Source organism: Apis cerana, linkage group LG1, assembly GCF_029169275.1.
Source record: "Apis cerana isolate GH-2021 linkage group LG1, AcerK_1.0, whole genome shotgun sequence".
Taxonomy (NCBI): Eukaryota; Metazoa; Arthropoda; class Insecta; order Hymenoptera; family Apidae; genus Apis; species Apis cerana.
Genome location: NC_083852.1, coordinates 11830046 through 11848094, shown reverse-complemented (window position 1 = coordinate 11848094; position 18049 = coordinate 11830046). Strand labels below are relative to the sequence as shown.

At 28.8% G+C, this 18049-nt stretch overlaps 2 protein-coding genes across 9 annotated transcripts in view; both read left to right on the top strand.

The window, feature by feature from the left end:
* Positions 1 to 438: 438 nt before the first annotated feature.
* Positions 439 to 5117, top strand: LOC108001618 (PAN2-PAN3 deadenylation complex subunit PAN3). Of its 6 annotated transcripts, none has more exons than XM_017062695.3 (9): positions 439 to 644; positions 1619 to 1875; positions 1976 to 2233; positions 2310 to 2685; positions 2787 to 2903; positions 2985 to 3224; positions 3303 to 3585; positions 3888 to 4242; positions 4513 to 5117. In XM_017062695.3, the coding sequence occupies exons 2-9, from the start codon at positions 1798 to 1800 to the stop codon at positions 4627 to 4629; spliced, it is 1824 nt and encodes a 607-aa protein (XP_016918184.1). In that variant the 5' UTR covers positions 439 to 644; positions 1619 to 1797; the 3' UTR covers positions 4630 to 5117. The 6 variants fall into 6 exon arrangements, with proteins under 6 accessions (XP_016918184.1, XP_016918182.1, XP_061929321.1 ...); XM_017062693.3 differs by having other exon boundaries at positions 439 to 939; XM_062073337.1 differs by having other exon boundaries at positions 449 to 768.
* Positions 5118 to 6804: 1687 nt separating this feature from the next.
* The window catches only part of LOC108001619 (uncharacterized), a 40109-nt gene continuing 28864 nt past the window's right edge, over positions 6805 to 18049 (top strand). For 2 of the 3 annotated variants that reach the window (XM_017062696.3, XM_062073464.1), the window contains exons 1-2: positions 6805 to 6867; positions 7599 to 8123. The gene's annotated coding sequence lies outside the window, so the exon portion shown is untranslated. Of the gene's footprint in view, positions 6868 to 6958; positions 8124 to 18049 lie in introns of those variants that run through there. The other variant, XM_062073467.1, reaches the window with a different exon arrangement.

Here is an 18049-nt window from a genome sequence, read left to right as displayed (position 1 = left end):
ACTTTTTAAAAAATATATATATATAATATATATATATTTTTTATTTTTTTCATTGATTACAATTAATATATATATATATATTATAATAATCTAATATATATATTTATTAGTCATATTATTACAAATGAAATATTTTCTAAAATGTTAATCAGTCATGAAAGATTATATATTAATATGAATATTTTAAATGCGGCGCAATAACATAACACTGTACACTTTACACGGTATTATACCAACTAAATCGTGACATGTTTTTGTTCCTTAATAATCGATTTTCCTTAATAATGTATTAGAAGAATTTAAATATATTGAAAATATTATAAATAATTCATTCTCATTAGAAAATAGTAATACAAGATCCAAAAAATACAGTAATAATTCGAAATGCGATCATAATATGTTCGAAACGTAAATATACAGTTTTGCGACTCGCGCGCCCGGAGACAAGCTGTGGCAGAGAGACAGCTGCTCCGATCGAAGGACGATGAACAGGAGAGGGGAGTGGGGAAGGAAGAGAGGGAGAAAGAGAAATACATATAGGCAGCCGAAGCAAAGGGAGAACACCATAAACATATTAGATCGGATTGGTGCTGCTTTCTCCTGTGTCTACTCAAGCCTACTGGATGGAAACATGTTATAATACGGTCAGGCTGTTATCAAATCATCACTTTAATTGTTGTTTTTTATTACGCGTGTTTATCGTGGTGCATCACAAACCGAAAAGATCGGAATTTTGGCGCCGTACACCGACGCGACATCAGTGACAGTGTAAATGGTTATGTTAGCTAAGCGTACTGTTCGTACGCATTTTATCGAATATGTTCTCATAATTTATTGTTTTTGGTCTCTTTGTTACACAATTATTCGAACTTTCTGTCGAAACTGTGATTACAGTGAATACCTCATATCAGCAATAACGTGGAGTCAAGGTTATATCCTGTGCGTCTTTTTCGCTGTATTGTCAAAATCAGCTGCCATTGCTATAGCGTGCGATTCTACTTGTTCATTTCGGTTTTCCTTTTTTTTTATAACTTGAGCTAGACTCATCATACTCGAAATTTCATTCAGAATTAACAATTTGTGTTATGTTTACTCTTTTGAAACCATACGCGGCAAGTTGATGCTTCATTTATAACAAGCGGTATATTTTATCAAATTTGTGCATGACTTTTTGAATGATTTTACGAATACAAACAAATACAAACAAAATTCAAAATAATATAAATAAAATTAATTAATTGTTATATATTTAAAAAATCAATTATATATTTTCTTTTTTCATATATTAATTATTTGTTTAACAATATTATGTTTTTGAAAAAATTAAAATGATGTATATAAGTATATAATAAAAATTATTATAAATAACATAATGATAATTATATGTAACATAGTAATGTCTTTAATTTTGAATTTTATTATACAATAACAAATGAATGAATTTTTTGGCAAAGCATATTTAATTATTTATATTTTATATACAATTTTATGAACATAATGTCATCTTATAGCTATTGTTACAAAATAATATTAAATAATATTAAATAATAGTTAAAAGTTATATGTAAAATTTAATTGCATGCTTATTTTTTATTTTTATTTATAAAATATGTTATAGGCTTTGGAGATTGATATCGAATTATATACTTGTCTAATAAGAAAATATAATTGAAATAAAGTATATTTGTTAATTCCCACTGAGAAAAACAGGAGGGAAGAGATTTTCTGCAAGAAGAAAAATACGGAAAATAGAAGTGAGGGTTAAGTGTTATAGTAAATGCAGTGGTTGAAGCAGAGATGGACCCATCAATGTTTGTTACATATACCCCTCAAACGAATGGAGTTCCACTGGAGTCCAAACTTGCTACCTACATGGTAATATATTATTATTCATCTATAATTTATTTGAAGAAAAAAATCATATATATAAAGCAATATATTTATATCTATTTTCTTATTATATATTTTTTTATAGAATCGTCAAAGTCCTGGAGTAACTTTAAGTACCACCACTATTACCAAACATTTGTCAAATCTTTCTCTGGATTCACAGAAAAAGGTAACTGCCAGTCCAGAATTTGTACCAGGAAGAGGTCTTACTAATAGCAACAGTAGTTCTCCAAATCTTTTCAATAATTCTTATCATTCACAAGAAAATGTGGGTGGTACTACCTATTTTTATCTTGGAAATGCAGTAACAGATACTGTTGGAACAGAAGATGGAACTGAAACTGTAAGCAAATTTAAAAATTCAAATAAAATCTTTTTTATTTCTTAATTAATGAATTAATGAATACTTCTATGAACAGATTGGAAATGTGGGGGCAAGTCAGATAGGCTATGTTTATCCAGGAACTCCCGCACATCTCCAACCAGTAAAACCTACAAAACCTCCATCATCTAATAGTTCTTCTGCTCCCTCAACCCCACCTCCTCAAGCAGCACTTAGTTTCTTTGTTAGTGAAAGTTTAAGAATGGACATTCTTCAAAAAAATGCTTTAACGTTAGCACAACCTGATATAGTACGATTTCCCGATCTACCAAACGAAGTAGATAATTATCATGAGTTGTGCCCATTGGAACCAATTCATAAACCTGCATCAACAATTCTTGGATATCAAACATCAACTTACAAAGCTACTAGTATTAAAAGTGGTACACGTTATTGTTTACGACGTATACACGGTAAATATTTTTGTCTTGTTACAAACTTTACTTATTTATATATAATATATAAATAAAAAGTGTGGATTTGGTATTGAAATAAGCATTTAATATGTTTTTAGATTTCAGACTTGCTAACACAAAATGTATGGTGCTGGTTGATATGTGGAAACGCTTATCACATACAAATTTGGTGCAATTAAGAGAAGTTTTTACTACCAAGGCTTTCGGTGATAACTGTTTGTATTGTAACTTGTATTTATAATATATTAAAACAAAGTTGGTAAATATGTTTCTGTAAAACAATTTTATTATTTTAGCCATGATATTTGTTTACGATTATCATCCCGGATCGGAAACATTATTAACCAAGCATTTCTCAGCAACCGAATTAAATGGTTATACAGATCCATTTTCCTCAGATCCAAATGCGCCTCGACCCTATAGCCACACTAAGAATACCATTTTGAGGCAACAGCATAGTAGTATGCTACCAGAAAGTGTTATATGGAGCTATATAATTCAACTCACTGCCGCTCTTCGTGTTATTCATGCTGCTGGTTTATTAATAATATTATTATATATTTTGTTTCATTTTATAGATAATATATAAAATTTATAATTATTTTATTATTTAGGGTTGGCGTACAGATGTTTAGATCCTACAAAAGTATTACTCACATCGCGAACAAGACTTCGTTTAAGTTGTGCAGCTATACCAGATGTTGTTACTTATGATGGAAGCTCATCAAATCCACTTTCACTTATACCACACTACCAACAAGAAGATTTAATTGCTTTAGGAAAGTTGGTGTTGGCATTAGCATGTCGCAGTCTCCTTGCCGTCCATCGCGACAACATGCAAGCTTCTCTTGAACTCGTCGCACGTTCCTATTCTACGGATCTTCGAAATCTTATTCTGTTTGTATAAATCTTATTTTTTTTTAATTTTATTTATTAATTTTTAAAATGCAAAAACAATATTTCTTTATGGCTTGATTCAATGTATTTTAATTTTTTAATATATTTTTTGAAATAATTAATTATAATTATAATTAATATAAATTTTGAAATATTTTTTATATTTTTTATATAAAATAATTATATTTTTTTCATATAAAATCATTTTTGATATAAAAGACTTTAACTTTCGATAAAATATAAAGTGACATATTGCTCATATCTATAACCGCGTATGCTTATATATGTATATAATTTTATAGGTATTTACTGTCTAATCAAGCACGAAAAAGTGTAACAGATCTCATGCCAATGATTGGAGCACGATTTTATACACAATTAGATGCAGCTCAACTCCGATCCGATGTATTAGAAAACGAACTTGCCAAGGAGTTGGAAAATGGAAGATTATTTAAATTACTTGTAAAATTGGCTACTATTAACGAAAGACCTGAGCTTAATATGGAACCTACTTGGGCAGAGACGGGTGATCGATATATGCTCAAATTGTTTAGGGATTATGTTTTCCATCAGGTAGCAGCTGATGGAAGACCATGGTTAGATATGGCACATGTCGTATCTTGTTTAAACAAGTTGGACTCAGGTTCTCAGGATAAAGTATGCTTCTTTCGAAAATAGTTTCTATCTTTTTTCTTTTATAAACAATTTAAATTTTTTATAAAGAATGAGATATTAAAAAAATTTTTAATTAAATTTATATACATATGTAAATATGTATGTAAATATGTAAATAAGTAAATAAATATGTAAATGTAAATAAATATTATACATAGGAGAATGATAAGATATTGAAATAATTAAAATTATAATTAAAATATTATTGTTATTTTTGAATATGTATTTATGGCATAATATTTTTTTTTATAGATATGTTTGATGTCACGGGACGAGCAGAGTGTATTAGTCGTAAGTTATGCAGAATTACGACAATGTTTGGAAACCTCATTTGGAGAATTGGTACAATCTGCGAAAGAAACTGTTTAGGTCTGTGTCACACTTTTTTTTTAAACTGACCAAACAGTACATACTCCGAACCATAAATGTGATATCACCATTTAGCGGTACTATCATTATAATCTTTATCAAGACATAGATCAATCAATGAAAATCGACCGATTTAAGTTTGGTGATAAAAAAATAGTACGTGAACCAGTATGTAAGCATGATTTCAAGTGTTGAAATATTACATATGTGCAAAATACATTCTGGTACCGTCATTTGAATGTAATATATGTGTGCAAGAAAATCATGTGATGTAAATCAGAAAATGTTTGATTTTGCTGTGAAAGCTATTACGGTACTACACAAACAGACAAAAAATTGTACACAACTTAATAATGCAATGAATTCTTAAGAAATCTTAAGAAAAGACACCTAAACACAGTCAGTGTATAGGATAGATCTTAGTTTTTAGGATACAGCTGGTAAGCATTAATTTTGAAATAAATGTTTATTTTTGAAAGCAATCTTAATCAGATCTGTGTAATTATTTCAAAATAATTATTTTAAAAAATCCATTATACCTCCATATCGTAATATATTTTCAAAATATTTTAAATATTAATAAAAAACGATGTACTTAGTATTCGTAAAAATCTGGTACTTCGTTTGTTCCAGTTTATCCAGCTGGTAATCTGTAGATTCGGTTCTTGAACTGTCCTATCTCCATTCCCTGTCTCTCCTCTTCTCTTCGACTGCTGTAATCACTCAAACTTGATCTCATTTCCTTCGTACAATTGCACGACCACAAATAGACTTTTGCGTGCACATATACTCTTTGAATTGTATCATGCACATGGTCGTCGCTAACAATTTATTTATAAAACAACTTTAAACTTATGTATATATTTTTGGACATTACATTTTTTGAGATAATATTTACACATATTTTAAATAACAATTTTATATATAACCTTTTTGTAATGAAAAAATTATATGATTAAAATATGTGTCATATTATTCCTCATTTTTAATGCTTCGCATCGACGCCCATGCGTTTATCCTACGTACGTCCTGTGGATCGAATAAGTGTTTAACATATACGTGTATGACTATGGAGTCGAAATAAAAGGCATATTAGACATCTGTTTCTGTCCAAGACATGTCAACCAACTGAACTGAACCCATCGTTCTCTACCTAATTGTCTTAATGCCGATGTGATTTACTCCCTCATACCGTGTCACTTCTGACAACCATTTCTCGTATACGTATCAACCATATATACATAGTATGATCGCGTGTAAGTCTTCATTTTATTCGATATCAACCTGCTAACCCAGAGACGTCATGTTAATACTTTGCAATATTTTTTTATTATATTCAATGTATATATATATATATATATACACATATATCAATTTATAAAATATTAAAATGAATATAAACTTAAAAAAATTATCAAAAAATATTTTTTATGTTATTAAATTTATTATTATGTTATTTTCTTTTAAAATAACTTTAATAATATTATTTTTTTTTTCAACGATTTATTATCTCATAAATATGATGAAATATCTAAGATATATCCAAAATCGTAAAATCATATTTGTTTTAAATTCAGTTTCTGATTATTAAGAAATCTTAAACTCATTATCAGAGAAGTGAACCATTGTGTAGCGAATTTTCTTCTGATCGTCCCACGATTGTGAAACACGATTGTATGGAAAGTCGAAGCATTTCAGTGTATAAGTTAAAAAGAGATCAATCGGTATGTGAGCGAGAAACTACTTCTGTTAGCAATTAAGGAACCAGCAAATGTATATGACCTGAGCATGGTGAAGAAGAAGATCTAACTTGTTCTTTGTTATTATTCCAAGAAAAGCAGGATACTGGTAAAACATACTCGCGCAATATATGGTACGAGCATTCCGTTCATCTAGTTATTCTCTTGTTTTTCCTTTTCCTATTGACTTTTGAAGTCAAGGTATTAAACGACAAAAAATTTTACCAGAATTCACTTATCTGTAGATATTCAGGTATGTGTAGGTTGAACAAGAACGTGCCACGACTATTGGTCAACATTGAAGTTGGTTAGCGCGCTTTTTTTGTCCCCATAACGGTTTAACCGTTCCTCGACTCATGTAAGTACTTGCACGCACACGAACATCGTATATGTTTTGCATCTGATTCGTTTGAATCGATATTCTTGCCCACACAGTCGTAGTTTAATCACCACGTTACAGAGATTAATCGTTTGCTAGATACGAGAGACAAGTTATCAGGTAATGTATGTGTGTCGTGGCAAATTTACATTTACAAATGATAGTAACATGGTTTACATAGAAAATACGACATTAATTAAAATATATTATCACTTTTTTGGTAATATAATTTGAAATTGCTTTTATTTTTTTTTTATTTCTTATTATTCAATAAATAAACATAGAAATTGAACAATTTTATATTTTAACATTCTGATGATATGATAAAATCATATTATACAAAATATTTTGTAAGCAAAGTTATTGTTTTTAAATAACCTATAATTGTTTTTAAATAATACAAAAAAAATTAATTATGTTGATAAAAATAAACTTGTAAAATATAATGGCATGAATTAAATTTCTCAATTTAAATCTTATATATTTTCTATACTATCATTTATAATATCTTATTTTATTTGTATTTTCACTTCTATCGATTTATACTTTTTTCATATAATATAAATTTTTAATATTTATTTCTAACCATAATAATATTATCGTTGCCTCTCCGTTAATATTAATCCTTTAAACAAATCAAACAAAAACTCTACTAATTTCATATATTCATCTTGAGACATTGATCCATATTTACTCTCTAGATTACTTTCGATTTAATCCTACTTGGCTTCATTTTTTTTTGTTTAATCCTATCATTACAAATTATCTGAAGCTAATACAATATTTATCATTCCTATAACTATAAAATAAAACCGAGGGCAGCGATGCAAAATAATAACGGTTTTCTGCAGGTATACGTTTGAAAATATCCTTCAGCGCTGCGAAACGATGGGGCGACGTTGGTAGCGGCAACCCCGCGCCGCTGCTTGTACGAAGGTTGCTGCTGCGTGGATTCGGAGGGATGGTAGAGAGTAGAGAGGCACACGCAGAAGAGGGAAGAGGTTGGGTTGTGGAACGGATAGAGCGGTAGTGGCTCTGGCAGCAGCAACACGTAGTACACGGTAGCACCGCGACGAGAACGCACACGGTTTATACCACGTCGCTTTAGTAGTCAGTAGACTCGCTTCGAGCCAGTTTCACTCGGTCCAGTGGCGCAGTCGCGTTACACGTATATATTTTTTCGTATCTTCAACTACTACCAGCATCATCACTACTACATCACCATCACCAATTACTACACGTCGTTGTTACCACCACCTGCATCGTTGAGTGTGTCAACATACATACGTAAACGTCAGCAGGATCACCGAGTCATCGGGTTGCTCCTGGGAAATAAGTTACAGAAGAAAACGTATATATCTTCGAGACGGCGCGAGGTATGTAATATTTATTATTTGCTTTATTTCCTTCAAATTCTTCTTGTTTATAACTGTTAATGTTGATCACGAGCGTGAAAATGGTGGCTCTTTTATGTGCGCGGGATTCAGTAGCGGAAGTGATCACGCGTCGTCGATGAAGACGCGACGAATGAATGTTCCTAGAATACTATCGTGCTTCGTTTCTAACTCTCTCCGTATATTCCTCATCGATTTTCCTCGACAAGACCCGCCCTGTAATTTACTGTTCTCTTTCTCTCTATAGATATCTTCTTGAGTATTTTATTTCGCGTCTACAATTTGGAATCGAATTTTTCTATAAAACGTTAGTGTAAGATACAAAATTTTGCTATAGAAACACAATCATAATTCTCTCGATTATTATCGAGATGAGTCTTCAGATCCTTTTTTCGGCGAGCGCGCGCGTGTTTGCTGTCGACGATCGATGGACTCTATCGGCTTCTCTCTTTCACCCTCTATCCACGAATCGTGGCTGGCGTTTCTTTTTAACATAATATGCTTGCTAGACGGTCTTTCTCGATGAACCATGCGTCTTAAATATCGATTTTCGATAGAATAAGATCGAAATCAGATGATTATTGAGCATACTTTTATAAAAGATTTCTTATTAAATATTTTATAAAGAAAATCAATAAAATTCGTATTTGTTAAAATATATTATTGATTCATTTAAAAAACAATTTTTTAATATTTTTATAAATATGTTTTTATTTTTTAATAACAAACAACGTGTTTTTAATATTTTTCTTTATCTTTTGTTTCTTAAATTTGAAAAATTTTTAATTGCATTTGATATATTTGAGACATAACTTTAAAACTTTAAAACTTTAAATGATTTATAAAAGCAATTAATATGTTTTTCAAGTCCTCCATATTTCGACTTTTTTTACACGTTATTTTTCTTATTGGAAACAGACATCGATCTGCATCTCGAATTACAGACAGCAAATCCCATGAGCGGAAAGAATTCATTAGAAGGAACTTTGCCAACGCTTCGAGTACACACTTCGATCGATAGTTCGAAAGTAGTTTTAAGTTTTATACGAGAAATCGAATCTTTTGTTGGAATTGAAAATAGCTCTGAAGATAGCTAAACATAAAATGTGATATATCATCAAAATTTCTTTTAAAATTTTCTTTAATTTATTTTATATTCATATTTTTTTCTTATCTTTTTTAATTTTTTTCTTAAGTATCTAATATAAAATGTAATTAATCATTAAAAAAGGAGTGTATAAATATTCCAAATGTGATAGTCTCTGTTTTATATTCAAATAAAACGTTCATTATTTATGTGATATAGCATTTCATTTGCAATTGTCTTATATTCAAAAATATGAATTTGCTTATCTTAATTATAATTTCAAACAAAGCAAAAAATTAACTAAATTATATTGAATTTTGTATTATTTGAGTAATAATAAATATTCAGTATTGATTTTCTATTTAGAATTTTAAAATAATTTATTTAAAGTACAAAAAGATCTATCTATATGGTAATACTTTATATATGTAATGATATTCTATAAAATAATTACTTCTTTTAACAATTTTTTAAAAGAAAACATAAAAATATAGATGATATATATGACAATATATTTAATTGATGATACCATATTCCATAAAAAAACTACTATATTATATATACAGTTCACGTATATTGACATACAACGTAGTCTCTCAGCTTTTTGCGCAACAGCTTTTGCTTCTTGATATAAAAACTGTAAAATTTATTACGAATAAAGCTCTGTGAAATAATCGATGCGAATTAACGATTTTTTTCGAGCTATATACATCACTTTCTGCATGTTCGTGTATTAATTCATTAAAGGATATCGAGTAGACGTTGTGACGTTGCAACAACCCTCAGGAGTAAATAACTGAAGAAAAACACGTCGATCCGGATATCATTTTTTTTCCTTTGTTCTCTCGATAATTTATAAATTCAATTGCGTTTAGTTTAGACGAAAATGAGAACAATGGAGAAGTAGTCATATTTGTATTTCTTTTTGATTATTAAACGTGACTGTAAAATGATACAACTTTTGTTTTTTTAATGTATACAACAGTACATATAATGTTTTTAAGAAATTTTTTTAAGAAATTTCCAAGCAATTTCAAAACTCGAAGAGCAAATGTTTTAACTTCGATTCAATAGATGACATTTACAAGAGACATTGAACTAATTTTCATAGAAGGTTAGTAATTTAATGGAATAAACCACATTGCGTTAACGATAAATGATATTTGATTGTGATAACATATGAGATTGAGAGACTTTAACCATGGATTTGTTGATCTCACGATTTGCTAACTGAATGGCATTGCATTTGCTATCCGCAAATGGCAAAAATAAATACATAGAATTATTGAAATCTTCACATAAATGACTACCAATCGATTAAGAATTCGAATTTTTTTCGAATCCTTCAATTATTCTTTTGATTTTACACAAAAAAATAATTTTGTCAAATCACATGAGAATTATTTATAAATGGGAATTATTTATTTATAAATTACATTATATTTTTTCTCAAAATCTACATTTACGATTTATTTTTATGATATTATAATCGCGGTATGAAAAGAACGTGGTAAAATTTCAGTTCTTGATAGAATGGATTTCAGTTCTAGACATGAACATGGAATATTCGCCGAGACAAAAAAGCGTATCTGTGTGACCGATACCGTGAGAGAAATTATCGTTGATGGAAAGAAAAAAAAGAGGGTTGACGCGCTTCACCATCGCTAGCGAATTAAGTTACACGAGAGTAATTTGAGGGGAAATTGCGTGCAATATTTGCCATTGCCGTGATGGAATCATATTACGCGCGAGAAAGAGGGTGCGAGAGAAAAAGAAGAGAGAATACAGGCTTCGACACATGTGAGTAACTCGCGATGTGTTTTATCATGTCAGAGTAAGTTTCGTGATGATACTGTGATACGCATATTTTTCGCGGGATCTCGAAAGACTCGATTTCGCCCATAGAAAACTATCTCAATTTTTTTCTTTTTTTTTTCATTTCGTATATACATACATGAATAACCGGATAGTTTGATGTATGAGTGTTGAAACGTAAGTGACACTCATTTTTTGATTTTTCTGCTTATCGTAGAGTGTATTCTTAGTATCATTGGACATTCTTCATATCTTGCCCATGCAGATTGAAATTATAAAATTGACTCAAACCTTGAAAATTTGTTTTTAAATTTGTTCAAATTCAAATTAAAATAAAAGTTTAATGTTTATGATTTATTAAATTATATCATATAATAGCAAGCATAATTTTCAAATAAATAATTACAAATAGATTTTTTGTTTGCTAAATTTAAAATTAATTAAAATTTTGATAGTCCGAAAAAAATATGTAAAATCTAAATATCTAAATACTTTCGCACATAAAATTAGTTCATGCATTTAATTTCCAGTTACCCTGTATATTTTATCGTGTTATATTGTGCATTATAGCTGAGTTCGTGCACGAACATTCTTAATGTCCATTAAGAATATAAATGCATTTAAATGTATCATGACCGTATTACCACGCTACATTTCCCTCTTTAATTAACCTCAATTTGCGGTACATCTGGCGACATAGTTGCCGCCAATTTGCTAGCATCTCATGTTCCCCGAGCAGTTTGTCGTATCGACAGTATCATTCGAATCACGCTTCTAAATTGTCAGCAAGACATATCGGCTTGTGGGAGGGTTGCGATCGAGGTCCATTGTCAGTACCATACCTAGATACCATATCACGCGTATAATCATAAAAGCTGCTTGTCGGGATATAGATTTCTATTGGGAAAAATATATCTACAATAGTTTCGTAATTCAAACCAAACTATTTTTTCCTCTCCGGGCAATGAAAAGAATAAAATGATAAAGATCTAATAAATAAAAAAAACTTGACATAATGGTTAGCTACGTTAAGCAGAATTATTTAAAATTCAAATATTGGTCAAATATTGGTTTTTCATATTAAAAAAAAAAAAAAAAAGAAAAAAAATAATCTTTTTTATATGAATAAGATATGTGTATATGTTTTTATTTGATTTTAATATAATCAAGTATATTTATCGATAATTATTTAATTTGTTAAAAAAAATTCCAGAATTAATTTATTTAAAAATGATTGATAGTATGATTGTATATAACATTCTATTTAATCAATTTTAAATATTTTTCCAAGAACAGACTTATGCAAATAAATTAACTTTTTTTTCTTTCTTCTTTCTTTTACATTATGCATTAAACTTTTTTTCATGTTTGACAGAAACTTCCGCTCAAGAGTCTTTCGTTAAGAGATTCTAACCTCTTAGAATTTCAATGATGTAGATATTCTTTCGTAGATATTCATGATATTCCTTTTCGTTTTTCGTCACTCATTATCATTTGGAAAATGAGTGAAATATGAGTTTTATAAAATCCTATATGATTATATATTTAAAACTCTCTGTACATATGTATATATATATTTAGTACATATGTTTCAACTGTTGATTTTGACGTGCATCAATTTTGCGGTTAGTTCATTCGATAATTTATCGACTGTCCGTATTAATGAATTCGATCCGTGAAACGTATACTTTAGAAGTAAACTATTTTAAATTTAAATAAACATTTGAATACATACAAGTTGTGCTTCGTGAAAGATAATACACATGTCAATCAATTTAGTTTTTCGACTTGTTAAAAATTATAATGAATATGTCGATATATCTTTTTAAAAATTTAAATAGAATTTTTAACATATAATCAATATCATATCCATCGTTAGCAATTGTATATCTAATATATCAACGTTTTTATTCTAAATTCAACGATATCGATCAAATGATTTATTTATTATTTTTTCAAAATTTTTCTCGTTATTTAATGATGAATTTATTTACATGACTGGAAATATTAAAATATAAAATGTTTGTAAGATAAATCATTGAATAGTTTTAGAAACATTTCGTTCTGAACTGTCACAAAGGATATAGATGTCACATAAAGCAGAAAATGCGGTTTTACTCGTGAATATATTGTATGTAAATAGCGTATACTCATAGTTTACGCTGTTTCGTTCCTCTTTCCCTTTGTAATAAACGCCTTAGCTTCCTGTTTCCCTCCTTTAGCAAGGAAATGTATTCGTTCTGTTTGGGGTTTTAACCCTTTCACCGAGCATTATAGCCGGGTATAATATATAACGCGTAATAGCTACAAGTGAACACTTTTCACGTCCGACGGATAACCTCCTTTTCCGAATTATCCGACAAGAACGATTCATTATGAATGTTTCAAAAATTTTATCAAAATTAAAATCAGAAATTGTATTCTTTGGTTAAAAAATTACGAGTGTAGTATAGCAATTTAATTTTTCATTTCTTTTCTTTTTTTTTCTTTCTTCTTTTACACTCAATAATATTTATATTTCTTTGTAACAGAAATAATATTTAAAATTTCTGTTAAAATAAAAAAAGATAAAATACGTAAATGTTTTGATCGAAATGTAAAAGACAGAATATTAAGTATATTTAAACGATAGTTGTAATATCGGATGTATATATTGAAAATGCTCAAAGTAGTTCGAAATTCGAATTGAATCGAAAATTTAATTTTTTTATTTAATCCGAGAAAATCGAATAATTTTAAACTGCATCAAATGGCATAAAGAAACTGAGTAATTCGAGTAATCTTCAAAATATTCGATTGTTTAATTGAACCTCTATTTTAATATCCCTATATCTTAAATACTTCTATAAATTGATTCGCGATCATATAAGTAGGTAAATTCAAGCCAATATAGCTGCTATATGTATTTATTTACATATAAGATAGATTTATGGATTTACCAGCTCGTGTTTTTCTCGTAAACGATAATTATGAATAAAAATAAAGAGGAAACTTGTTTTTTATAAATAACATAATATAATGACATATAATTTTTTTATGTTTGCAGTATTTTTTCAAATATAAACTTCTAATTAACTTCTAATTTTTTATATGAAATAAATATTTTGTTATATTATATGAAAGTGTGTATTGATGCAATTTCAAATATAGACAGAATAATTTTCATAAATGCAAAAAATAAAAAAAAAAGTATTTCGAATATTATTCTATACAGAGAAAAATGTTGATTAATAAATGAATACTTTATATAATACATATACAAATTAAATTACTAAAGTTCGATATTTCCTCTCTCATATTATCAGATTATTCCTTTTAATGTGTTATTATAAGAGATAATGTACATTGCAAATATTAATCGAATAGTTTGCTAGTTTAATTTTATATTACGGATTTAATATTTTTAAGAATTACTATTTCTTCTTATTTTCTATTTTCACGTATATCTTAAGTGTATCTAAGTTATATCATATAATTTTTTTCCTATATGTAATAGCAATTTCAATTTTATTAACAAACTATTTTAAATCGATTTTATTATAATTTATTAACTAATTCATTAATAAAATTTAATTTATACAATTTATTTGAAAAAATTTATTTATTTTATTAAAATTTTAATGGTACTTGTACAGAAAAGAGTACATCTCAGATTTTTTCTAAATATATAAAAATATATTCGATCATAATTTTCAAGATATTTTCAAAAAAAGCTTTTATTTACATAAAATTTCACTAAGCATATTCGTAAACAGCGCCTGTGTAAGCATGCGGCGGCCACATTATTCTCTGTTTAATGTAAATATATGATGATGATAGGTAACTAAGTGTATAACGGGTGAACTCGATTCAAAAAGCTATTTCCCCATGAATTGTGATGGGCTTGAAATATCTCAACCTCATCCCGTATCAAGCTTAGGCATTTCTTTGGATTATGGAAACAAAATATAAAATAATTGTCGGGCGATCGAAATTAGAATGGCTGAAGTTGCAATGATAAACAATAAATAGAAAATAATGTAATGTAAAATCGTTAACTTCATAAATTTTATTAATAATATGTTTAGGAAAATTTTGTTTATTCAAATCATTATAGATAATAATAATAAAATTAAGAGAAAGACAAAAAAAAAGTCTTTTCATTTGCATAGTATTAAAACTTTAACGAGCATTTCGTGTCGTAATAGTCGTGGGGCATCAAGATAAAACGATGCCGTGGCTTGTTGCTCACGGAAGATAGAAAAAAAGAGAGAAGAGCCTATCGGAGGGAGCTTCTTTGATACTCTCGAATCGCTGGAAGACATGGTACCGGAAATACCGCGGTATGTAAACGGCCAGCCTCTTCTTTTCCTTCCTTCCTCGTTTCGCGATCTTTTTCGAGCCGCTATAAGGAAAATGGATCGTCCCGTAACGATCTCACCGTAAGATGCTTCTTACACGGCTTAACGCGACTCTTTCCATTTTTCCCCTTCTTTTCTCTCTCTCTCTCTCTCTCTGTATATATATATATATCCATCTATATATCTATCTATCTATCTATCCTATTTCTCTGCGCCTTCTCGTCGTTCATTTCTCTTTCTTTCTCACTTCTCCCTCAAATTCAACGCAGCGACATGCCGTTGGCATTGAGGTACCGATCGTATCTCAGAGATACGAGTTTATCGGTAACATCTGGATTTCAAGTCTGTTCCCTCAACGTTCGCCAGATAATCGCTCTTGCACGCCCTCTTCTCGGGATCTAGCCGCTTTTGATTGGCTGTTCTTGTTTTAAACGGGATCCGTTAGTCTCAGTAAATCTTGTTATCGGTTTTATACATTCAAAGATCAAATTGATTAGATATTTTACATGGCATTTTTCATTATGGTTACGATTAAAGATGAATTTTAATTTTTTATTATGCATATAATAAAGGAATTTTAAAATTAATTTTGCAAAAATTATGTTAAATTTTTGTATATTGTTTAATAATTTATTGATTATTATGATTTGTGTTAATGTAAAAATCTTTAATGGAATTTAATTAGGTTGATATAATGATTTGACAATACTTAGAAATTTTGAAAATTAATTACAATAGTAATTAATTAAATTGGGGAAAAATTAAATTTTCATAATTTTGATTTTTTTTATAAATATATATTCATCATGTTTGTATGATTTTGTTGATGAAAATGAGACCAATATAAATTGATTTTAATAATTTTAAATTAGTAATAATAATAATAATAATAATAATATAAATCTATATGTATTTCGTTTTTATATGATTTCTGGTCATTTTTTTTTTGTTATTATTTTTTCTCAATCGTATATTTCCTTCTCTTATCGCTTGCGAATTATGAACTTAAGCAGAGTTGTAAAATTTGATTGCTTCATTGATTAAGAATCACATAATGTTTTTATAATTGAAAGTGACTGGCTTTGAATTATTGCCTATTATAATACGTATGTATTTATGTTATATAATACATATGTATTTGATGTTATAGATATATAATTTATTTATGAAAATGAAGAAAATATTTATTTCGATTAAAATATATATTATATAAATTTATTTTTTATATATAAATATTACGTTCAAATATTTGTTAATAAAGTAATAATTTTAATACGACAGAATTGCTTATAAGTGTTAGACGTAAGCGTATTTGAAATTATGCTAAATATTAATTATTTGACAACGTAGCACAATTTTATATCGTTTTGATGCCAAATTAGAGGGAATACATGGTAACTTCGTTAAGATGCCATGCACGGCACAGCATTCTAATTAACCTGAGATAATTAATTGGAATCTATTGTTCCAATTGCATATTAATGTCAATTTGCATGAATGAGTTCATCGTCATCTCTCTTGCGACTTAAGTGTCCCTAGTCGTAGATGTATATAGGATTTGCAATCATACTTTCAATGAATATGATTATGTTTCGAAATGATTTTTACAATGAGAATAACTTTAAACATATAGCGAAATCTAGAAATTTTATTGTCTTAAAAATATTCAATTCTTTGTTAATTTCATTGAATTCTTGAAAATGAATAGCTTCATTAATTTTGCAGCGAATATCGTTAATATCGATTAATTATTGATTAATATTACATATCCTTAAAATATTAGAAATAATCATTTGCTAAAAATTTTTTTTTCAAAAAGTAGAATAATGAAATTTTTTAATTATTCATAAGTAAGTGTGAAAAGAAAATTTATAAATAAATGATAATTAAATTTGGAAAATGTGAAATAATGCAAAAAAATTATTGACAAAGGAAATTCACTAATAATATAATAGATAAAAATAGATAAAAGAATATTATAGGTTAATACGTTACTCATTGAAAAGAATATAACTTCACTGGCAGTCGTACATTTAACCTTAAAAAGACCTCGGGCTTCGCGGTCGTCCGAGGTCTGCCATTCAAATTGTATCTACTTAGAATCAAATAGATCTATATTATCCTCAACTCAACTACAAGACAGCTCTTCCATACGTATTAATCCTACTGTATGAAAAATTCTATTATCAATCGTTAAACGAAACTCATTCAATTCACTTTTACTATATTACTATATTATAATATTTTTCTCTCTCCTTTTTTCTTTTTTCTACATAACAACTCGTCCAAACCGCAAAAGACAATTAATAATTAAAGAAAACCGAGCCTCGGTAATCCAGAGATCCGGCTTCCAGAAATTTTCTAACAGTGAAACGAAGGCAGGAGTAAAGAAGATGTGGAGAAGGATTCACAATGCACCGGAAAAGGCGAGCAAAGAGGCCAACGGAAGAAAGATTCTGTCGCCGGACTCGTAGAACGAACGACGCGGATAAATGATTCACCGCTGCGAGCATTTGCGTTTCCGCGCCTTGTCCCTCGAGCATTTCTTCCTCCTCCTTCTTCTTCTTCCTTTTTCAAACACGCTCGGACAAATTTGTATTTTGCCAGAGAAAACCAGGTTCTCCTTAAAAGACGAAGAGATGAAGGGAGATTTTGCCGGCTAGATA